General features: G+C 48.1%; 1 protein-coding gene and 1 pseudogene across 1 annotated transcript; both read right to left on the bottom strand.

Annotated features, from left to right (window-relative positions):
* Nucleotides 1–9,552: 9,552 nt before the first annotated feature.
* On the bottom strand, nucleotides 9,553–20,709 carry LOC119802881 (sialic acid-binding Ig-like lectin 12). The gene is made up of 7 exons (XM_038314070.1): nucleotides 20,280–20,709; nucleotides 19,813–20,082; nucleotides 19,574–19,621; nucleotides 17,700–17,957; nucleotides 16,475–16,568; nucleotides 16,055–16,136; nucleotides 9,553–9,741 (listed from the first exon to the last, which is right to left on the bottom strand). The coding sequence occupies exons 1-7, from the start codon at nucleotides 20,707–20,709 to the stop codon at nucleotides 9,553–9,555; spliced, it is 1,371 nt and encodes a 456-aa protein (XP_038169998.1).
* Nucleotides 20,710–23,388: 2,679 nt separating this feature from the next.
* On the bottom strand, nucleotides 23,389–23,890 carry LOC119802807 (annotated as a pseudogene).
* Between the last annotated feature and the right edge of the window lie 991 nt (nucleotides 23,891–24,881).

Below are 24,881 nucleotides of genomic sequence, written 5' to 3' on the forward strand. Positions count from 1 at the left end.
TGTTTTACACTGTTTTACATTCATTTCAACTGAAAACCACAATCAGACATCTCAAATGACTTTCTCATCTTAGTTAGGACCTGCTCAGTAGCCCCCCTGTTTCCTAAGATGGAGGCTGTGGTACCATCTGCAGGAAACTAATTCACCTCTAACCTCCATGTGCCACTCATGGGTTTCAGACTGGAACCAAGACTGGAACCAAGACTGGAACCCCCTAGACTGTAGAGGCTGCCCTCGCTGCTGGCTACTGTTGTGTGAACACAGAACTTGAACCCTCTTCCTCACCTCTGAGATTTGCATCTGTAAGATGGTTCATTTCTGGGACCAAATGGCATGAGTTTTGTGTAATATGTTCAGTGCTTAGCTTGGTTCCTTTCTCACAGTCGGTGGGAGGAGTTTTTCTGCTTTGCTGTATGCCTTTGGCTGTGGTGTATAGGGCAACCAAGGTTTATCCCACAGTCGGTACACACACTCAGAATGGAAGCTCCCATTTGTAGAAGGAACGGCAGGCTGTGTCCCGCCACCCGGCTAGCTTTACCCAAAATAATTACACGGAAACTGTATTCATTTAAATACTGCCTGGCCCATAGTTTCAGCCTCTTATTGCCTAATTCTCACATCTTCCTTTAACCCATATTTAGTAATCTGTAGCACCACGAGGAGTGGCTTACCAGGAGAGATCTTAACCTGCGTCCATCTCGGAGAGGAGAAGCATGGAAACTCACTATGGCGACTCCCTGAAGCGTCTCGCCACTCCTGCTACCCAGCATTCTGTTCTGTCTACTCCACCTACCTAATTTTCTGTCTCTTAAAGGGCCAAGGCAGTTTTCTTTATTAATTAACCAAAGAAAGTAACATAGACAGATAACTCTCCTCCATCACCCATTAGTGTTTCAGTTGTCACCGGGGGTGGCTCATTGCCCATAGTGGTACCTTGCGTCTGGAGGATGGGATGCCATCCCAGAGGGCTCAGAAGTATAACTGTCATCTCCTGCCCTGTCTTTACAGATAGGCCAGACTATGTGTCACCATGGACCAAGCCTGGTGTCTTCGATGCTGTGCTGACTGCTGTGTGCAATCAGAATGTGCCTGTTTCTCCAGGCCAGAACCCAAGTACCACTGGATCCATCATGGCTCCCTCCTAGTGTCTCAGAGGAGAGCATGAGCCTCCCCAGTCTGTCCTGGGAGCAAATGTGTCTTGTGGAGAACCCAGAGACCCAGCTGGCCTTCTACAGGATGTCACCATCCAGCGGCCTCGTGAGTGCAACCACCACGCTCTCCAGACTTTCTAGGTGGTATCCACGTCAGGAGGCTCTGCCCCACTCACAGCCTCTGGTGACACGAAAGGACCAGTGTTAGCACAGGACACCAGGACCAAGTTCTCAACACAAAGGAGATTTATTTGCCCCAAAGGGACAAAGGGCAGGGAATAAGAGACAAAGACAGGAGGCAAAGGGTAAAGGAGAAGGGAAAGGAACAAGGGAGAGGGGGCTGGGTCTCTATCTCTGGATAGAGAGCAGACAGATGTGACCTCTGGGAAAATGGTAGTTTATAAAGGGAAAGGGGAAACCCCACGTGAGGATGAGGTGTTTAATTTTGATTGGGCTTGTTAATTATGGTACCCAAAGAGGGATTTTGATTGCTGGACTTTAAAACTTTGATAGCTGGACCTTGGTGGTCAGTCTTAGGAGGAAGAAGTGGCCAAATAAGGGGATAGACCTTGGTGATTAGATTTAGGAATGCAACCTAACAGATTAGCAAGGCCGGAGCCACGTTTGCTGTGCTTGAGCCCGTCAGTGACACCCTCCTCATCCTCTAAGGACCTGTCCAAATCTGCCTACTCTATTAATCATCCAGAGTCTCCGGACATGGAGTCAAAGCAAATTCCACCAGAGACAATACTGGCTAGCATTTACTTTCTGTGTGCCAGCCACTGTCCTGGTCTGTGTGACCGTCCCGGCTTCCTGGCACAGAGAGTGATTAACTACCTCTCTCTCACAAGTGAGGAAACCCAGCCCCAGGGAGTAAGGACCTGATCTAAGGCTCAGCTGCTGATGGACACCCTGACCCTACAGCCTTTGCCCTCCATGTGTTCATATGACACCTCCCATAGTGGGAGGTAGGGGAGAGTCCAGACACTGCAAAGATAGATATTTCTTGTGGCTTTAAAATCAGGAACTTGGGGCAACTTTGCAAGTGAGGAAAGTACCGCTTTCTCCCCCAGTAGGCACACAGCTCAGATGCTTGCTGGAGGGAGAGCAATCGACATAATTAGGAGAGAACCAAGGGAAGGGCAGTGGGGACTCAGTAAAGCACCGGCTGTGCAAGCGAGAGGGCCTGAGTTCAGGGTCCAGAGCCCGGATGCAAAGGTCAGCTGTGGTGGTGTGCTTGTCATCCCAGCACGGGCCGGGCAGAGACAGCGAGATCCCTGGAGCTCACAGCCGAGCCAGCCTAGCCCACTTTGAGAACGCCAGGCCCCTGTGAAAGTTTGTCTTGAAAACTGAGGTGGGGGTCAGATATTGTGACATTTGGAAGGCAGAGCAGGTGGATATTGTGCATATGGGAGGTAGAAGCAGGGTTGGGGGCCAGCCTGGTCTACATAGAGAGTTCTAGGATAGGCAGAGATATACAGTGGGATCCTGTCTCAAAAAACAAACAAACAAACAAACAAACAAACAAACAAACCCAACAAAACAAAACAACACACACACACACGACTAAACCAAAACCAAGTGAGCTAGTAAGATGGCTCAGCAGGTGGAAGTGTTTGCCTCCAAGCCTGACAACCTGAGTTCCATCTCAGAGACCTACAGTAGTTCAAGAAGAGGGACGGCTCTCTCAAGTGGTCCTCTGACCTCCACACACAGGCAGTAACTAAATGTAAGCTTTTTAAAAACCCACATTGATTAACACTTTAGGTTAACCTCTGACCTTCACATGCATGAACAGATACATGCACATGTACACATTACCTACACTCATATGTACTTGCACACATGAACACACACACACACACACACACACACACACGTTCTAGAATCAAAGGACTCAGATTCAAATTCTACCCCTGCTACTAATGCGAACCAGGAGCAAGAATTCCACCACCTCCAAACTCAGTTTTCCAAGGTGCAGTTTAAGGACAAGTCCGTCTACAGTGGAGTGCTGTGATAATGAAAACACTGTAGAAAACTACGCCTGCAGGGCCCAGAGAGAGCTATGAGCTGATTCGGCGTGGCATGCATATGAGACTCCACAAGTCTGGCATTTGGCCGGTGCTTTGTGATGCTCTTCAGTGAGTTAGTGACCCTGCACCATCAGCACCTTCACCTCTTAGAACTCCTCATCCTCGGGAACTAGCGTGTCGGCCCGCCACTTCTGCCCATTGTCACAGCTGTGGCAGAAGTCAGCGTGACGATGAACGGATCGTCTTGGTACATGGGGTGAGGGAAATCCCGGTATCAGGAGTGGCAGCTGGTCACACCGTGCCTACAGCCAGGACGCAGAGACGTTAACCTTGATGCTCGACTAACTTTTGATTCAGGCCAGGACCTCAGGATGTCTCCTCCTTCCTCAGCCACAACTCTCTGGAAATGCCCACTCAGACAAGTCCACAGCTGTGTCTCATTGGTGATGCTGTGTCAGTCAAGTTGACAATATCAAGACTCGTGCCCTCCCACCTGCATGTTTCATTGTGTGTGTGCATGGCATGCATGTATAGAGGGCTGCCATTTGCTGCAGCGTGCCTGCAAGACTGCAGACCAGCTCTGTAGTGTTCTCCTTCCTCCTTGGCATGGAGCTCTGGTCATCAGGCCTGTTTGGCTTTACTCGCTGACCTATCTACCGGCCCCAAGGAACTGATTCCGATCATTGATGAATCCCTGGTACCCGAATAGTGCTTTGCACATAGTGAATACTGATGAGTCTTTGAGGAAGCCATATACAGCTGAGTGTGCTGTTAGTTTTTGTCAACTTACACAAACCTAGATGTATTTGGGAAGAGGGCATCTTAACTGAGAACAATGCCTCCATAAGATTGGCCTATAGGCAAACATGTGGAACATTTTCTTGATTAATTATTGATACGAGAGGTCCCAGTCCACTGTGGGTAGTGCCACCTCTGGGCCCCAGGTGGTCCTGGGTTATAGAAATCAAGCTGAGCATATAATAAAGAGCAAGGCAGTAAGCAGCACTCTTCCTGGCCTGGGCTGCAGCTCCTGACTCCAGGTTCCTGCTTTAGTTCCTGTCCTGACTTCCCTTCACGATAGACCCTTCCTTCTCCAAGCTGCTTTTTGTCATGGTGTTTTATCACAGCTAAAGAAACTCTGACTAAGACGGTGGGTGAAGGGTTGAGCTGATGGGTACAGTGTCCTGATGTCCTGTTGTCCTCTCCTTGCGTGGCCACTGCCTGCTGCCCACAGAGCGCTCTAATCTCAGGATCCTTGGGAATATTTATCATCATATTGGCATCCCTGGGAAGCCCTACGTCTGTGGAATCCTGCTCTACACCCTGATTATATTTTGTTCCCTCAGGTGACCATTGTTCTATATCATGGGGTCAGGGCTGGGACTCATGACTTGGGAGATATGGCCAGATGGAGAAACAGGCCAGGAACTGGACACCAGGGTTCTTATGAGGCAGATAAGTAGATGTTCTGCACCAGTAGCTGGTGGGAGAGGGGGCTCATGATGTGGGAACTAGAGACAGATGCTGGAGGATGAGAAGATCTGCCATGCTTTCAGCAGAGTGGACCACGTCTCAACTTCAGCGCTGCCTGTGCTTATGGAGAGCTGGTTATTTGAGACATGGGGAGTCAGGCTTTCCTGTGCATAGTGGGGTGTAAAGCTCTGGCTAGGTGCTAGTAGGAAAACCCACCACCACTGTAGTTTAGATAGCTCAAAACATCTCCGGGCACTACAAAGGTCAGGGTGACGACACAAAACTGCCCTGGTATGAGATTCAGTATTAGTGATGGGGCTGGAGGGATGCCACAGTGGTAAAATTCTTGCCATGGAAGAATGAGGACCTAAATGCATATCCTACACCTTATGTAAAAACCATTCATGGGGGGCATGTGTGTCTGTAATCCCAGCACCAGATGATATGCTGGCAGGTGTGTTCCAGGGTCTTACTGGTCAACCGTCAGTCTAACTGAAATCGTAAGCTCTAGGGCCATGAGAGACTCCTAAAACAGGAGGGTAAGCTGGACATGCGGACACACACTTTTTATCCCAGAACTTGGGAGGTATCAGGCAGACGGGTGCTAGGCCAGCCTGGTCTACACGGTGAGTCCTAGGATAGCTAGGAGATACCTAATGAGAGAATGGTGTTACAGCGGCAGTGGGCGACGGCGACCGTGATAGTGAATGTCAGTGGTGATGGTATCAGCCAGCTTCTGTTACTCTAACAAATACCTGACTCTTTTAGAACTTTCTGTCCATGGTCAGTTACCCCCCATTGGTACTGGACCAGTGCCAAAGCAATACATTCTGGCTTCTGGCCAGAGTGGAAAGCAAAGAGAGCGCAAGGAGCGAGGCTTCCAATTCTCTCAGTGGTCTCCTCTAACACGTTCTCTATAGAGAGCGTTCTGAGACTAATATGCAGCAGAAATTATGGTGTCAGCGTTGGAACCACTGGTGCTGATGTAGGTGATGTGGGTATGGCGACAACACGTGAGAAGGCTGTGGGGCCAGCAGGCCGCATCCTCCATGGCTTCGGCTGTGCTTCCCTTGGTTGCGAGTGAGTTTCTCAGTTGGACGTCATATTGTGTGGGGCAGCAAGTAGGCTTGCCTCCCTCCATGGCCTACTGTGATCTGGGATTGTCAACTGGAACGAAGCCTTGTTTGGTCGGGTATTTTACCACAGCAACGGAAGTGAGATTAGAAAGGTGGGTTATGCTCATTGTTCCTCTGACACGAAAAGAAATTGAAACTAAAGACTGTGGATGGAAATGCTAGGGACTCTGGGCATGGAGGTTAACCCAGGGTCGCCTCTTCCATGGAGGTTAACCCAGGGGCGCCTCTTCCATGGAGGTTAACCCAGGGTCGCCTCTTCCATGGAGGTTAACCCAGGGGCGCCTCTTCCATGGAGGTTAAACCAGGGGCACCTCTTCCATGGAGGTTAAGCCAGGGTCGCCTCTTCCATGGAGGTTAACCCAGGGGCACCTCTTCCATGGAGGTTAACCCCAGGGGCGCCTCTTCCATGGAGGTTAACTCAGGGTCATCTCTTTCACAGGCACATGTGTGGGGGAAGAGTTGGGTCCCTTTATCTCTTTCCCAGGACTTTAGGAACACAGGATATGACTTCTCCCCTCACTTCCTCCCTCAGAAGAAACCAGACATAAAAGTCCATGGCAGACCTAGAGGACACCCCAGCTGGGCAAGGAGGTGAAGGAGACAAAGGGAGAATAAGTCTCCCATGGATGGGAACCGACTGAACTGAACCAGTACAGGGTCTGGGGAGGGAACCAGTCATTCTCAGTGAGTAGAAGAAACCAAGGCTTCCAGATGAATTGGAAAACCCCATGGGGTTCCTGGATGAGGGGTGATATCACAGGCAGCCTGGCCACTAGAAGCAGCATCTGCCAATCAGCCCTGGCCAAGCTGGGTCAGGGTGGTATGAGAGCTCCAGGCTCTAATCACAGACACCGCCACCTCTAGTATTTATAGCTCTACAGCTCCACATCCTTTCCCGGACACTGGGTAATCCTGAAAGAGCCTGGGAGATGCCCAGCTCAGTGTTGCCAATGATGAGAAATTAAGTAATTTTGAGCTCAAACAACTGGTGTCAGTTGCTTAAATGTGTCCCCCCACACAGGTTTAGGAGGCACACTGACAGAGGGGCTTTCCAATGAGGAAGGCTGGTGTCTTCTAAGTTATAGGTAATTTGCACAGCTACATCTGATAGGGCCACAGAGCCACAGAGATGATATCAGAGACAGAAAATATAGATCAGGGACTAGAGAAGGAATGTGTACTACCCTTGCAGAGGGCTTGAGTTGGGTTTCCAGCACCCATGTTGGAAAGGCTCACTATCACCTGTAACTCCTGTTACAAGGGAATCTGTCACCCTCTTCTGAACTCAACAAGAACTGCGCTCCTCTCTCTCTCTCTCTCTCTCTCTCTCTCTCTCTCTCTCTGTGTGTGTGTGTGTGTGTATGTGTGTATGTCTTACACACACACAATTGAAAATATAGATAAATATTTACGAAAACATGTGGCATATACCTGTGACCTCAGAATTTAGAAGCTGAAAGGAGGAGGCCCAGGAGCTCAAGCTCATCCTCAACTACATAGCAAGTTCTAGGCCAGTCTGGGATACACGTGACCCCGTCTGTCTCAGTGAGTCAGTGCTCGGTTGCTGTGAAGAGACACCATGGCCATGACAACTGTTACAAAGGAAGACGTTTAATTGGAGCTGGCTGCTACAGTTCAGAGCTTTAGTCCATTATCACCATGGCAGGAAGCATGGTGGCAAGTAGGCAGACATGGTGCTGGAGAAGGAGCTGAGGGTTCTACATCCAGATCAGCAGGCAGCAGGAAGAAAGAGTGACACTGGGCCTGGCTTGATCTTCTGAGACCTCAAACCCCACCCTCGTGATGTGCTTCCTCCAACAAGGCCACACCCCCGCTATAACACTCCCTATGAGGCTATAGGAGTCCTTTTCATTCAAACCATCACACTGTCTCAGAAACCCCCCAAAGTATAGATTAATAGCAGCGATAGGTATAATATGTACAGCACAAATACAGGTTTAGTCCAGTTGTACGTTCACATGAAAGTGAAAAAAATGCAAAATATATTAATCATTACCAGTTTTTCCTCTTATGTTAGTTTCTTTACACTTTTTATTCTAAAGCACTTTTCCTTCACAAAAGACATTCATTGTTTTAAAAAAAGAGTCTGGAAAAGGACACTTTGGGCAGCATCCACAGTGCTGTCTGCCACTTTCTCTGAACTGTTTTCATCAATGTATTCAAAATAGCAAAGCAGTGGTGTCTCTGTCAAATTGTCAGTCTATAATCTATCTCTCATCTGTCTATCTGTCTGTCTGTCTGTCTGTCTCTCTGTCTCTCACCTATCTATCTATTTATCATCTGTCTATCTATCTCTCATGTATCATCTCTCATCTACCTATCTGTCTGTCTGTCTGTCTGTCTGTCGGTCTGTCTGTCTGTCTGTCTATCTATCTTTCTATCTATCTTTCTATCTATCATCTCTCATCTATCAATCATCTATCTATTTAACTTATATCTACCACTTATCTTTTATATCTATCTTCCATCTACCTTTCTATCATATCTATCATCTATTTATCTTATGTCTACCATTTATTTTTTATTATCTATCTTCTATCATCTATTTACCATCTACTTTTCTATCATCAATCTATCATCTACTTTTCTATCAAATCTGTCTATCTATCTATCTATCTATCTATCTATCTATCTATCTATCTATCTATCTGTCCATCCATCCATTCATCCATCCATCCAGCTATCTATCTATCTATCTGTCTGTCTGTCTGTCTGTCTATCTATCTATTTATCTATCTCTGTCATTCACCCATCTAGTTTTGGTTTGAATGTACATGGTCCATACAGGCTTATATATTTGGATACTTGGTACCCAGCTGATGCCAGTATTTTCTAAAGCCACAGAGCCTTTCAGACATGTGGCCCAACTTGTAGAAGTGAGTATCTGGGGCTGGGCCTGGAAGATGAATATCTACATCCAGTTCTGGCCTGAACCCACTGTTTCCTGATCCACCAAGATGTGTGGAGTCCCCACCACAGGTACCCACTGTCTTGAGCATCACATTGCCCTGCTCACCATGAAAGCCTGAAACCATGGGCCAGAATAAACCTCTCCACCCTTCATGTTTCTGTGTTTGTCACCAAGATAAGAGAAGTAACTAATACATACAACATGAAACTAGAAAGAGGACTGTTTGGGTAGTGAAAGGGAACGAGTAACTAACAGAATACAGATAGAAAAAGATAACAGGGATAAGTAAGGTCAAAGTCCATGATACGCTTGGAAGAAAATATAACAAAACTTCTCATGGTGTAAATGATACGTGCTAATTTTTAAACAAAAATAAAATCTAAAAAACTAACCTAGGAACTGGAGAGATGGCTTAGTGGTTAAGAGCACTGGCTACTCTTGCAGAGGACTTGGGTTCAATTCCTAGCACCCCGTGGCAGCTCACAACCCTCTGTAACTCCAGTTCCAGGAGATCTGATGACCTCTGCAGGCATAAGGCATGTAAGTGGTGCACAGACGTACAGGCAGGAAAACATCCACACACATACAATCAAAATAAAGTCAAGCTTTGGTTTCCTGGGCACACCAGTGGTTGTCAAGCCTGGGAATGGGTGGACAAGGAGTGAAGGGCATGGGCAGTAGAAGAACCCCTGTGCCATAGAAGAATGTCTCTGAAGTCCTGTGCACACAGACCTCGTGGGCTCTGTCCTTCCAGAGCCAGCCAGGATCCAAGTTGCTTTCACCCTGTGGTAGCCATGCTCCTCCAGCCATGGCCACAGCCATGCAGGTCACTTGTGGAACTTTATCTCTGAGTACTCAGTGGTGGTGTCCTGCTGCCCCTGTGGACTCCTGGGCTTCATCTCACGAAAGCTGAGGGATGCATAATGCACCTCTTCCTCTGTAGCCGAGGATGCTGTCTCTGCTGCGGAAGGTAGGGGTTCAGAGCTGTTGTCTGCCTGGGGTTCGACCAGGGGACTCTGTAAAGAAAGGACAAGAGAGAGTCAGGGTAGGATGGCAGGGACCCCTTTGAGAGCCCGCATCCACTCACCTACATACATTTTAAATTTTAAATGACGTGTGTGTGTGTGTGTGTGTGTGTGTGTGTGTGTGTGTGTGTGTGGGGGTGTGTGTGCATGTGGTGCAGTGCCCACAGAGTCCAGAAGAGGGCATCTGATTCCCTAGACCTGGAGTTAAAGGAGGCTGTGAGCTGCCGATGTGGGTGCTAGGAACTGAACTTAGGTCTGCTAGAGCAACACACTCTTGTGACTACTGGGCCCACTCTCCAGGCCCCCGTGTGTATTTTTGTTGAACTCTTTCATTCCTACTTTCTCCATGCATTTAATACATAATGAGCACCCAGCCTTCCTAGCTCCACCAGTAAGATATTATTTTGTCTCTATTTTATATAACTGAAGATGAGATGGAAATAGACAAGCAACTCGTACAGACTCCCTGGCAAACCTGGTGCACAGCTGTCCTTCTAGACTCAGGAGACAGAGGCAGGAGACTCACTACAAGTTCAAGGCCAACCTGAACTATCATAACAGACCATAAAGAGAAACCCAAACCAAAATCTCAGTCAAAACCATAATCCAGTTTTTCTGACCCCAACACCTAGTATTGTGCTAGGAACACATGTGTGAGATTCTTAGGTGGTGCTTGGATAATCGAAGGTGGAATGGATGTGCTAGTCATAGGTCCATGGCCTCTTTTATTTATTTATTGTTGGTGTTTTGAGACAGGGTTTCTCTGTAGCTTTGGAGCCTGTCCTGGTACTCACTCTGTAGAGCAGACTGGCTTCAAACTCACAGAGATCCTCCTATCTCTGCGTCCTGAGTACTGGGATTAAAGACGTGCACCACCACTGACCAGCAAGACAATGCATATAACCCAAGGAGTGTCCAAGTTTAACCCTGCCTACATTTACTGTTTTAAGTAGTTTTCTTTTATGTGTGTGTGTGTGTGTGTGTGTGTGTGTGTGTGTGTGTGAGAGAGAGAGAGAGAGAGAGAGAGAGAGAGAGAGAGAGAGAGAGAGAGAGAGAACAGGTAAGTGTAGTACCCAAGGATGTCAAAAGAGGGTGTTGGATCCCACAGAGCTATAGTTACAGGCAGATGTGAGCTGCCTGATGTGGGTGCTGAACTTGAGCTTGTGTCTTCTGCAGGAGCAGAGAGCACTTTTAAACTCCGAGCTATCTCTCCAGCTCTCTTGCATACCTTTAAACGTACCCGGGACACTAACAGTCATCTAGAGCAGGGCAAAATCATTGGACGCAAAGTCTATTTATGATAAATTGTTGAATAGTGTGTGGGTGATGTATCGAATAGCCACAGTTTTTAAAAGGTCAGGCGGTGGTGGCACATGCCTTTAATTACAGTACTTGGGAGGCAGAGGCATCTCTATGAGTTTGAAGCCAGCCTGGTCTAGAGAGAAAGTTACAGAACAGCCAGGGCTGTTACACAGAGAAACCTTGTCTTAAAAAGAAAAAAGGAAAAGAAAAACCATGGGCCACACCTCATGGTGTTGGGGCCATAGACTGGGGGCTGTGGCCCATGGCTACTGCCCAGTAGTACAGGAACATGTTGTACCCCATGCTGCAGGTAATCAAACAGTGCAGCAAATAACCAAAGCTCAAACTTAGAAGTATGGTTTCCACAGAACGGGTTTTGCTTTGATGTGATGTTAAAGCTAAAAACTCCTAAGCTGGGCTGGCAAGATAGCTCAAGGGGTAAAGGTGCTTGCTGCCAAGCCTGAGGGCCTGAGTTCAATCCCTGGAACCCACATAGTGGAAGGAGAGAACCAACTCCTGAAAGTTGTCCTCTGACCTCCACATTTACACCCTGGCTTGAGTGTGAGCGCGCTTGCACACACACGCATGCATGCACACGTGCGCACACACACACAAACACCCAATAAATAAACAAATAAAATCTTAAAGAGAAAACTCATAGATCTAAAAGTTCATAACTGAAAACATTGTGAGCCTGGAACATTTGCACCTGAACACTCAATCCTTGTCAATCAGAAAATGGTACACAAAGAGTTGGAGAAATGGCTCTGAGATTAGGAGAATACACTGCTCTGCCTGAGAGCATCCACAATCAATTCCGAGCATCCACAGCACCTGTAACTCCAGCTCCTGGGGGTCTGGCTCCCTCTTCTGTCCTCCATAGGTACTGCACTCAAGAGTGTGTATTCACACATGTAATTAAACAACAATAGTAATATGGAAGGAAGGGAGGAAGGGAGGGAGAAAGACAAAAAGTGTTTGTCCTTTTGTAACTGCTTTGATTTTTGTTATTCTACACCCCTCCTTTTTTTTTGCCCCAGATTGTTTCCTCGCATCTCTTCACCCTCAGAGACGGGCACCTCTCTCCTGTTTGCTCACGGCAAACATCTGAGTCAGCTTCCGATCTCTTTCACTCAGCACCCTCCATCTCCTGCCCATGCTTATTCCCTTCCTTTCGGCTTCATTCCCTCCATATCATCTCCAGTCTCCTTCCTAAGCCTCTGCCTCTGTTCTCCCTTTGTGAATGGTTTCCCTGCCTGTTGCATCCAGGGGCATCTACAAAAATTAGGGTGTTCCTTCTCCGAGGAGGTTGCAGTTAGGTTGTTCCTTTTTGCTCTTAAAGTGGTTTGCTCAGACTTGATTTACACACTCAACTTCTCCAAACTCACTTCCTGTGGAGGAGGCCCAGCTTCCTTTGTCTCTTCCTGCAGCCCTGGGGGCCACTTTCTCACTAGCTGGCTGCTTCTGTTTCTGAGAATTGGTGCCTGTTCCTCCCTCTACCTGGAATAATCAAATGGCAGCATCCAGTCTCCCTCGTCCCTAACCAAAACCACAGTCAACCTACAGAAAACATTTAGAAGCCATGCATCAGGCAAGGGACTAAGAATCAGAGTTGATAAAGAGTATCTCAACAACAAACAACCCCACCTGAAAAACAGACAAAGACCTCGAATGGACATTTCTCCAGAAAGATATACAGAAAAGAGATATTCACTATTATTATTATTATTATTATAAAATGTACAGTTAAACCACAAAGAAATAACACCTCACATTCATCTGGATAACCACTATTAAAATAATACAAAAGAAAACAGAAAATAGCCAGTGTTGATGGAGAAATGGGATCCCTTGTGTACTTGAGATGAAATGTAAAATGGTTAAACCACCATGGAAAACAGCACGACAGGTTCTCAAAAAAATGAAAAGTGGAACTAATGACCCAACAACACAGGCATATAGCTAAAATAATTGAAGATGCAGTCTTGGTCTTTCACCTTTATGAGTGTGCGCATCACAAAGTGAACAGACAGAAGAAACTCAGAAGCTGGCTAAAGAACACACACACAGTGGAATATTACCAACCCTCTAGAAAGACAAGCAATCTTGTGGTATGCTACCACATGACGGATCCTGAGCACATGCGTTCAGTAAGGAAAAACAGTCACTAAAGGACAAATACAGCATGGTCCCATATAGCAGGTATCTACAAGGAGTCAAATTCACAGAGTGAGAGACAGGATTGGTGGGGGCCAGGGGCTTGGGAAGCGAAGGCTGGGGAAACTGTGGGAGCTGTCGCTCAGTGGGAACTTTTAGTTTTTCAGTATGAAAAAGTCCTAGGCATCTGTCACACAACTGTATGTGCGGAAAGGACAACAATGATGAGTTTTATGCTACATGGGGTTACCAAAATCTAGAGCAGCGATGACAGGGAGGGAGGGAGGGAGGGAGGGAGGGGGGGGGTAGATAGGAAACAAACTAGTCGTACAGCCTATCTTTTCAGCAATAAATTTTTTACATCATATTCTACATTGGTCTTTGTTGTTTGAGTGATTTGATATAGCCACCTCTGGCTACAATAAACATGACTGGGCTCAGGGGTCTTTAAGGGTCTTCAAAGATGGGTCCCTGGCACCTGGTCTGCTGGCTTCTGTGTACGGACACAGCATTTCACAAATAGATGAAATGATGAGACCTGAACAATGTCTCAGAGACAAAGTTCTCGCCGTGTAAACATGGAGGCCAGAGGTTGGATCCCTAGAAATGACATAAATGCCAAGTGGGTGTGGTGGCACACCTGTAATTCCAACTTTAGAAAGCAGAGGTAGGGGCTCCCTACAGCAAGCTGTCTAGAGACGAACCATATTAGCGATCTCTGGGGTTGACTGTCGTCTCAATGACAAGGTGGAAGAGCCAGTGAGGATGACCCCTAAGATCGACCTCAAGCTTCCATTTGCATGAATATCCGCATGCATGCACACTCTCACACACACGCAACACACACATACACACACACGCAACATACACACATACACACACACGCAACACACACACACATACACACACATACACACACAACACACATGCACACGCAACACACACACAGAAAAAAGCAAAAAACAAGGACACATGGAACTCTACTACTTAAAGCTCTCACAGAAGCACTAAGAGCTTCCCTGAGGCTGACCTGAGGTTGACAGAGATGATTCCAAGGATGGAGCATGGAGAGGCAGTATTCACTGAATCTAGGAAAAACTCAAAGGAGCATCAAGGCTGGGAGATGGCTCAGTCAGCAAAGAGCTTGCTGCATGGTCCTGAGGACCTGAGATCGATCCCCCAACCCATTATAAAAGGTTGGAGGTGGTCTGCAGGCATATATCCAGAGCTGGGAGGGAGGCAGAGACAGGAGTATCCCTGGGGTGCCCTGCCAGCCATTTCAGCCTAATCTGCAAGCCACAGGTCTCAGGGGAGAGCCTGTGCCCCACAAAATGGCTCTTGAGGAGCAACACTTAAAGTTGACCTTTGAAACACACACACACACACACACACTGTCTCAGTAACAGATACTTTGGCACCATCTTAATTTGCATCTGAGGCAAGCTTACCATTTCACCATGTGGGGTTGAGGAGTTTGGGTCTTTATGTTCTAAACCAGTCAATAAGTCAATTCCAGCCCACTGTTCATTTTTACAAATAAAGTTTTATTAGCGCACAGCCAATGGCATCAGTTACATATGGCCTATGCTGCTTTTCATGTTACATCAGCAAAGCTGAGCAGCTACAGCATCAGCCCACTCTCCCTAAGCACTTTTGGAGATAATACTATATTCAGTGGGGTCCAGGAACAGTTATTCAAATATGGAGGAAGTAGATAAAGCTAATAACTTGGTCATGGTACCAGACAGAGGAGGCCAAGGGTTAGGAAAGGGGGAAGAAAAAGAGGAAGAGACACACTGAGAGACAGAGAGAGACACTGAGAGAAGTGGAGTTAGAAGATGAAAGAGGAATATAGAGAAAAGAAGAAAAATAGGGGAAGAGGATGAGAGAGACGGAGAGAGGAGATAGAGGAAGGAGAGAGGGAGGGAAGGAAGAAGAGGGACCCAGATACACACACACACACACACAGAGAGAGAGAGAGAGAGAGGAGAGAGAGAGAGAGAGAGAGGAGAGGAGAGAGAGAGAGAGAGAGGCAGAGAGAGACAGAGAGACACACAGAGAGAGACAGAGAGAAACAGAGAAATAACAGACAGTTGGGGAAATAGAGGAAAAGAGGGAGAGACAGAGAGGAGAAAGAAAGAGAAAGAGAGGAGGAGGAAGGAGAGACCCAGAGAAAGTCTAAGAGACAGAGGGAGATGGGGAAGGGAAGATAGAGAGAGGAAGAGAAAGTCTAAGAGACAGAGGGAGATGGGGAAGGGAAGATAGAGAGAGGAAAGGGGAAGATAGAGTTGAAGAGAGAAAAACTAAAAGAGAAAAAAGAGACAGAGGAATAGAGAGACAACTGGATGAACAGAGACAAAGGAAGAGAAGAGGAAGAGAGATGGAGAAAGAAAGAGGGGGGAGTGACAGAGAGAGACAGACATGTTCTCTCTCTCCCTCTCCCCCTCCCTCCCTCCCTCCCTCCCTCCCTCCCTCCCTCCCTCCCTCCCTCCCTCCCTCCCTCCCTCCCTCCCTCCCTCTCTCTCTCTCTCTCTCTCTCTCTCTCTCTCTCTCTCTCTTTCTCTCTCTCTCTCTGTCATGGCAGGAGCCAAAATGCAGAGAGGGTCCTGCAGCTTGGTATCTTGATGAGGGAAACCGGATGAGAATCCATGAACTTGAGGTAGAACAGGAGAAAAGGAGAAAGATGAGCCGAGCTTTCCTCCCTTCCTGGTCAGAGAACAAGCAGTGAGGACGGCCGCACTATCGGATTGGGGATGGACTAGAGAGGTCTGCTTGCAGGACACCCAACTTGGGCCACACCCCATCTCAGGGGTAGTGTCCAGGCAGGAGGATGCTGGTCACTCACCTGAGAAACCGAGCCCTTGAGGGCGTTTGGATCTGAAGCTCCCGCAGCTGATCTGGCTGGTCTCCTCCTACAGGATCTCACCCTGGGTGCAAGGATACCAGGGAACCTCTCAGTGTGGGCAGGAGGAGGCGCAGCAGCATTCTCCCCCCACACTCTACTTGCAACTAAGCCACCGGTCAAGATGGCCAGTGGTCCTGTTATGGAGGTTCCTGTGTTGAAAGGTGGCTCCCACCACCTGGAGCAGTGGGGCCTCAGGGTTGCAACACTCCCGAGTCCCCCACGCAGACCACTTGCCTAACCCATGCTCCCCCTGACATCGGGCTCCCCACCTGCCCAGGTCCCCCTCTAGGCCTGGGCTCAGGGTCAGGTACCAGGTTTTTCCCTCGTCACCCCAGGCTCCCCACTGACACTGATACTCACGCCAGGAGGAAGATGCCGCAAAGCAGGAAGAGGAGAACTGTGGCGCCGGCACCCACAAAGGCCCCCATCGTCATTTCAGATAAAGTTGTACCGCCTGGAGATAGAAAACCCTAAGAGACCTCCCCTCTTCTCCTACCTCCCCTACCTCCTGCAGGAAGCTGGATCTCCTGCTTTCCTCACCCCTAGTTCAGATGCCCAGAACAGGGGCCTGACTGGAAGGGACAGATAGAAGGACCAGAGATGGCAAAGGGGACATTAAAAGGCTAGGCAGCAGTTTGTCTTGATTAGTTTGATATCTTATTCAGCATTGGATTATTTTGCATTTTTATTGGATCATTAAAGTCTCTCCATATATGTTTGTACCTGGGTTTCAACTCCAGTTTCACAAACAGGCAAAGGCATATTTCATCACAACCAGATGTGTGAAGAATGTCTGTTATTTCAGCTCTCTCTGAGGCTAAGCCAGGAGGATCTCAAGTTCAGGGGTGTTTGGGTTAGAGACTGAGTTCAATGACTGCCTGGGCAACTTCGTGAAACCCTATCTCCAAATAAAAATTAAAGAGGGCTGGAGATAAGGGTCAGCTGTTCAATGCCTGCCTAGAATCCCCCAGTGAGGGACCGGCAGTGTGGCTCAGTGGTAGAGCCCCTGCCTAGAATCTCCCAGTGAGGGACTGGCAGTGTGGCTCAGTGGTAGAGCCCTGCCTAGAATCCCCCAGTGAGGGGCTGGGTGTGGCTCAGTGGTGGAGCTCTGCTTAGAATCCCCCCAGTGAGAAGCTGGGGATGTGGTTCAGTGGTAGAGCCCTGCCTAGAATCCCCCAGTGAGGGACTGGACCACTACACAGGTTTGACTACTGAGGTGTTTCACATTTGTTTTTATGCTGTTTTGTTTTGGTTCAGCTTTCTCTTGCATTTTATATTCTTGGCAAATGCCCCTTCCTCCTGGCCTACAGAAGCAAGGGCCTTGGGTGCACAGCTCACCCATCTAAGTCCTAGCCCCTCTCCTCAGGATTTGCTGCGACCTGGGGTGACTCCCCTCCCCGACCCGCACACCCTCCCTGTAGCAGGAATAAGATAGTGAGACTCTAAATCTTTACAGTCCTCACAGCTCAGCACAACCTGGAGTTCAGCTCCCTTGTGAAGCTAAGGGGACTTATGGGAAGACCGCAAGGATGGGCCTGGTGTTGACCTCCTCCTGCTGCCTGCCTCTGGCCCCTGGGTCACTCACGCTGTAGATACAGGCTCAGGGAAAAGTGCTGGGAGCCCAGGGTGTGTTGAGCTTGGCAGGTGTACACTCCTTCATGCTTAAGTTGTACCGGAAACAGCTCCAGAAGCCCAGGTTTGGACAGCTTCGAGGGGCACAGACTCAGGTTATCAAAGGTCCAGCTCAGGTTTGCAGGGGGATAGCTGTCGGTGCTACAGAGGAGGCGTAGAGACTGGCCCTCAGAGACAGGAAGAGATGAGCCGTTCTCTGGGGTTATGGATTCTGTAGAGAAAGAGACAGAGCCAGAGTGGTGAGATTAAGAGAAGGGACCCTAGAGTCCAGAAAGGGGGACTGACACACTGATAGGGAGGAAAGGACAGGAAAGCACAAACTTTTTCTAGCACCACAGCAAGAATCTAAGCTTGTTTTATTTCAGTGTGAGCTGCCTGATCATATGCCTCCAAATTGGAAAGAACGTGTGATCCAGACATATATTTGGAATTAATGATGAGAGAGTCAGAAAATGTGTGTGTGGGAGAGAGAGAGAGAGAGAGAGAGAGAGAGAGAGAGAGAGAGAGAGAGAGAGAGAGAGAATTGAAGGGAAGGCAGTGTCTCAAGTAGCCCAGACTAGCTCCAAACTCACGATGCAGCAAGAATGACCTTGAATGACCACCATGCCCAGCTTATGTGGTCCTGGGGATGGAACCCAGCCAGGGTTTTGTGCTTGCTTGGCAAGTGTTTTTTCATCAGCTGAGCCACATTCCATGCTTTTGGTTTATTACTCAGACACTCACTTGTGGTCATAGATACAAGACTCATTCACTGTTCATTGCTGGTGGCAGAACGAACACCCTGCCCTTACTGCACATTGGTATTAGAAACCCACATGACTGGATCCATCTGTGCTGGGTACTGCAGTCATGGAGACCAAAGATCATCTCTGCTACTGACATCTTGTTCCTTTCAGAACCTCAGGGGGACAAGGCCAGGCTCAGCCGCCGATGTGGACAGGACACTGATGGCTTACAGTTTGGAGCCTGAGCGTCTGAGAACAGAGCACTCTCTACGGCATGTCCTAGCAAACAGCAAAAAGCTGTGTTGAACTCTCTCTCTCTCCTTTTTAAGCTCTCTCAGGTATTACATGGATCCAGTTTACAACATTTAGGCGCCACTCTGTTGAATGGCGACTGAGAGCCGCTTCCCGCCACCCAGCTAGCTTTACCCAAAATAATTACACAGAAACTGTATTCATTTAAACACTGCCTGGCCCATTAGTTTCAGCCTCTTATTGGCTAATTCTCACATCTTGCTTTAACCCATATTTAGTAATCTGTGTAGCACCACGAGGTGGTCGCTTACCAGGAGAGATCTTAACCTGCGTCCATCTCAGAGAGGAAAGGCATGGCGACTGCCTGAGACATCTGCCTGACTCTGCTTTCTTTCTCCCACAATTCTGTTCTGTCTACTCCGCCTACCTATGTTCTGACCTATCAGGCCAAGCACTTTTCTTTATTAATTAACCAATGAGAGCAACAGATAGATAGAAAACACTCCCACATCACTCAGTGTCTCTAACCATGTAGCTGTGTCTCTGCACAAGAACCCAGAGCACAGCTTTGGGGGCATGCAGGCAGATCCATAAATGGGGAGAAGGTCCTGGATGGGGTGGTTCTGCTGTGTGCATGTTACCCTGTGCCCGTGGTGGTCAAGGGGCATGTGTGGGTCTTGGGGAGCGAGAGGTGGACACTGACTGATGCAAACACCAGGGACCTTCAGAGAGGATGGTCCAGTGGTTCCTCAACAAGGAGCCTCCAACTCCAGGTGAGCTCAGGATGCAGAAGAATAATTCCTGTCTGAGCTGAAGAGGTGCCGTATCTCCTACCCAGGAAAGCTCCTACCTGAGTCAGCTCCTTGAGAGATGGTCACAGTCAGATTCTTTGGAGCATCTAAGAGAGAATGAGAGTGGACTCATCAATCACCGTCTGCCCCCTGCAGCTGTCTAGGTGGGTGTGGTAGGGGCCCACCATCCTGACAAGCCCCCTTATCAGGATTTTTGAACCCACTATCCAGACCCTGACCCCACCCTAGGGACCACTCTGCCTTAGAAAAACAGGCAGACCACCCAGCCCAGCCTCACATGACACGTTGAGACGGATGGTCATTCTTGTGGTCACACCAGCTCCGGGCAGGGTCACCTGACAAGTGAGGTTGGTGCCATGGTCCTGGGGCTGGGGGGTGACAGTCAACACTGAGGAACCAGCGGTGTTGGTGCTCAAGAATGACACAGAGGAACCAGTCCAGGAGAAGGTGGGGGACCCACAGGCCCAAGGCGCAGAGCAGGTCAGGTTGCTGGGACGGCCAGCCTCCAGGGTCTCCGGGATAAGGATGTCAGGGGTGTTAGTGAGGTCTGGTGAGGAGAGGGGAGAAATGGAGGATCAGGATGGGGTGAGGGACAGCTTCAGGGGAAGCCCCTGCTCTGATCCAGCTTCTCCCCTGAACCCTGATGCTCAGGACTCAGCTGCTCCCAGGACGGAGTCCTACCCCAGGCCTGCCCTGTGGCGCCCATGGCTTTCCCTGGTGGCTTCTCTGCAAGCCCCACCTGACCTGTCACTTGCAGAGCCATCATGTTCAGCTTATAACTAAACTTCGCTGGTCCTCTCTCCAGGCGAAAGAAATATGTTCCCGTGTCATCCTTCCTGGTCTCTCTGATGTACAGGGAGCAGTTTTTCTTCAGTGGTTCTCCGAGCAGGAAGAATCGGTTCCGGGTCCTAAGCAGTGCTCGCCGCCTTTGGTTATTTGTGGCCACTGGGGGATCCTGCTCTATATTGTCTCCATCCTGGAACCAGTATCCATAAAATGGGTCTGAGTTAGTCCATTCGTCCCTGAGGTAGGTGAAATTACAGGGTACAAGGACACACAGGCCCTCTTGCACCACCACGTTCCCTTCCACATCCAGGCTGTAACCCTCTTTGGAATCTTTCCCACCCTCTCCCTCCTTCATCCCCCAGAGCAGCAGCAGCAACAGCGGCAGCATGTCGAGCAGAAAGCTGCAGGGACACCACAAGTCTCACTCTCTGGGCTCTTCTCTGAGGAACTAAGAGATGCAAGATCTGGAGGAAGCCCCACCCGAAGCAGGGGTGAGGCCAGAACAGTGGCTGCCTTGGGAGGAGGAGCTTCGGACTCGGCACTGCCAGGGCCCTTGGGCCATGAAGATCAGATACCCACCACCCAGATCTACTGCTGAGGCCAAAGAAGGCAACTGCCTCTTTCAAATTCACCTATACAGGGCCTGATCCTGTCTTCTTTCTCTGTACTAACCTTGGCATTTGAGTGACATTTCCTATCCAGTGAAAATGGATTTGCTTCATGCAGAGCCCCCAGAGCCTCCCCTGAGGCTGATGATACTGGTGGAGTTGGGGATGAATCTAGGGCATAGGGGAGAAGAGGGACTGGGAGAGGCAGACTGGGAAGCAACCAGCCTCTCCTCTTTCCCTTAGCAGTTTGCCATGGGCATACCCTCTGTACAGCGACCTGAGCTATGTTCCCAAAGCACCACTGTCCAGTGGGAGACGGATCCCAGGCCCCTGGAGCATCTCACAGCCTGAGCCTCAGTGGAGGAGCCAGAGATTGAGTGGACAACAGCTCCAAAGGGGTAGATGTGAGCATTCTTCCTACGGACACCCGCCAAGGGCTCTGGAGATGCAGCTCTCTGGAGTGTCTGCTTCACATGCGCAGATGTGAGCATTCTTCCTACGGAAACCCGCCAAGGGCTCTGGAGACGCAGCTCTCTCGTGGAGTGTCTGCTTCACATGCGCAGAGCTCTAGGCTCCACCTCCAGCACCACACAAACTGTTTGTGGTAGAATGTACCTGCAGTCCCAGCATTTAGGAGTCGGAGGCAGGAGGATCAGGGCTCCGAGGCCAAACTCGGCTACATAGTAAATTTCAGCCCAGCCTTGATTTCAGCAGACCCTGTCTCAAAACATACAAACCAAACCAAGATAAACACAAAAAAAGCAAAAATCTAGGCCACAGGTGGAGTCTCACTCACAGGAGACCTGGGAAATGGAGGTTGCTGCACTGTACAATGGGACTTGTTAGAGAAAATTGTGAAATGGGAATCCAATATAACCAATCTAGCAGGAGAGGTTATTTTAGAGAGAGATCTTTGTACTCTCCATTTGGCTATCGGACTTTTTTGGAACAAAGAGCCCCCAAAGAATTAATATTTCCACAGATTCAATGCAATGCCCATCAAAATCCCTGCAAAATTCTTCAAAGACCTTGAGAGAATGGTACTCAACCTCACATGGAAAAGCAAAAAAACCAAGATAGCCAAAACAATCCTGTGCAATAAAAGAACTTCTGGAGGCATCACAATCCTTGGCTTCAAACTCTACTACAGAGCTACAGTACTGAAAACAGCCTGGTACTGGCATAAGAACAGACAGGAGGACCAATGGAACCAAATGGAAGACCTGGATATCAATCCACACATCCTCAAACACCTGATCTTCGACAAGGAAGCAAAAAATATCAAATGGAAAAAAAAAGTATAATTAACAAGTGGTGCTGGCAAAACTGGATATCAACATGTAGAAGAATGAAAATAGATCCATATTTATCACCTTGTACAAGACTCAAGTCCAAATGGATCAAAGATCTCAACATAAAGCCAACCACACTGAACCTGATAGAAGAGAAAGTGGGAAATACACTTAAACACATTGGCACAGGAGACCACTTCCTAAATATAACCCCAGCAGCACAGACACTGAGAGCAACGATTAATAAATGGGACCTCCTGAAACTGAAAAGCTTCTGTAAAGCAAAGGACACAGTCAACAAGACAGAACGACAGCCTACAGAATGGGAAAAGATCTTCACTAACCCCACATAAGACAGAGGTCTGATCTCCAAAATATACAAAGAACTCAAGAAATTGGACATCAAAAGATTGCATAATCCAATAAAAGAAATTGAGTACAGGCCTAAACAGAGAACTCTCAACAGAAGAATCTAAAATGGCTGAAAGACACTTAAGGAAATGTTCAACATCCTTAGTCATCAGAGAAATGCAAATCAAAACAACTCTGAGATTCCATCTTATACTTGAAAGAATGGCCAAGATCAAAAACACTGATGACAATTTATGCTGGAAAGGTTGTGGGGAAAAGGGAACACGTCTGCATTGCTGGTGGGAATGCAAGCTGGTACAACCCCTTTGGATGTCAATGTGGCGATTTCTTAGAAAATGAGGAAACAACCTTCCTCAAGACCCAGTAATACCACTTTTGGGTATATATCCAAAAGATGTTCAATTGTGCCACAAGGACATGTGCTCAACTATGTTCACAGCAGCTTTGTTTGTCATAGCCAGAAACTGGAAACCACCTAAATGCTCCTCGACCAAAGGAAAATGTGGTACATTTACACAATGGAGTACTACACAGCAGAAAAAAAATAATGACATTTTGAATTTTGCAGGAAAATGGATGGAGCTAGAAACACTTTTCTTACTTAGTTTTTATTCATAATCATAAACTTAACTCTGCAATCCAGCTTGACTTGAAGGGGAATGGGGAAAATATGGAACCCGAAGAACTTCAGTGAGAGCAGAGATTACAGGGTACTGAGAGCAGATGGGGCTGGGATGCTCTCCTGAGCTACAGAAGGAATGGTCTGGTGGGTAAGAAGCCCGCAAGTCAAAAGAATTAGAGTTGTCCACAGTCAGAAATGATGATCTTCTTGCTGGTCTTGCCATTCCTGGACCCAAAACTCTCCATGGCTTCCACAATGTTCACGCCTTCTTTCACCTTCCCAAAGACCACGTGTTTTCCATCCAGCCACTCAGTCTTGGTGGGGCAGATAAAAAACTGGGAACTGTTTGTGTTTGGTCCACCATTTGCCATGGACAAGATGCCAGGACCTGTATAGCTCAGGATGAAGTTCTCATCCTCAAAATTTTCTCCATAGATGAATCTGCAGCCAGTGCCATTATGGCATCATTATGGTGAAGTCATCACCCTGGCACACGAATCCTGGAATAATCCTGCGAAAGGAGAAATCCTTATATCCACATCCTTTCTCTCCAGTGCTCAGAGCACGAAAGTTTTCTGCTGTCTTTGGAACCGTGTCTGCAAATAGCTCGAAGGAGACGCCGCCCAAGGGCTCGCCATTGGCCGCGATGTCGAAGAACACGGTGGGGTTGACCATGGCTGTAGCAAGCGGCGAGAGGGGACATCGGTGTCTGCAAAGCATGAAAACATTATTTTGAATGAAGTAACCCAGAAACAGAAAGACAATTATCACATGTACTCACTCATAGGTGGTTTTTAAACATTAAAGCAAAGAAAGCAAGCCTACAAACCACAATCCCAGAGAATTTATAACAATGAGGACACTAAGAGAGACTTACATAGATCTAATCTACATGGAAGTAGAAAAAGACAAGATCTCCTGAGTAAATTGGGAGCATGGGGACCTTGGTGGAGGGTTGAAGTGGGGAGGGGAGAGACAGAGAGGGGAGTGGAGAAAAATGTAGAGCTCAATAAAAAAAGAATTAATATTTCCAAAGGACACCCATGTTAGGGTGACAGAAGAGCTAAAGTCCAGATGACACCTACAGGATGAACTCACCACCCAGAAGATCCACAGTTTTGACAATTTATTGGAACACCTTGTGGGGCAAACAAGGATGTGTCAATGATGGGCTAAGTACCATACCTCAACCAGGGCTGCTTAATCATATACACCTCTTGCCCTCTAATTACACCTAAACTTCTTATCAAGACCCTGAAGATGACTTGAGGATCACTGAGCCTCTTTGTTTCTCTTCCCAGTGTAACCAAGTTATATCAAATCTCCCTCTTTCTTATGTTTTTATTTGGTTTATGGAGGGTGCGTGCAGCCAAGCCTGGTCTGTTAGAGCTATTAGTGTTCAAACTACGATAACACAGATATTTGGAAAAGGTAAAATTCCCTTCCTTGCTCCAGGATGGATTTCTTGTTGGAGTTGGAATTCAGGGTTACTCACATTAGGCAGATGCTCTACCCCTGAGCCACACCCCAGCCCCTCACTGGGGGATTCTAGGCAGGGGCTCCACCACTGAGCCATGCCCCAGCCCTTCATTGGGGTATTCTAGGTAGGGGCTCTGCCCCTGAGCCACACCCCAGCCTCTCACTGGGAAATTCTAGTCAGGGGCTC

The sequence above is a fragment of the Arvicola amphibius genome, chromosome 12 (genome assembly GCF_903992535.2).
Source record: "Arvicola amphibius chromosome 12, mArvAmp1.2, whole genome shotgun sequence".
Lineage (NCBI taxonomy): Eukaryota > Metazoa > Chordata > Mammalia > Rodentia > Cricetidae > Arvicola > Arvicola amphibius.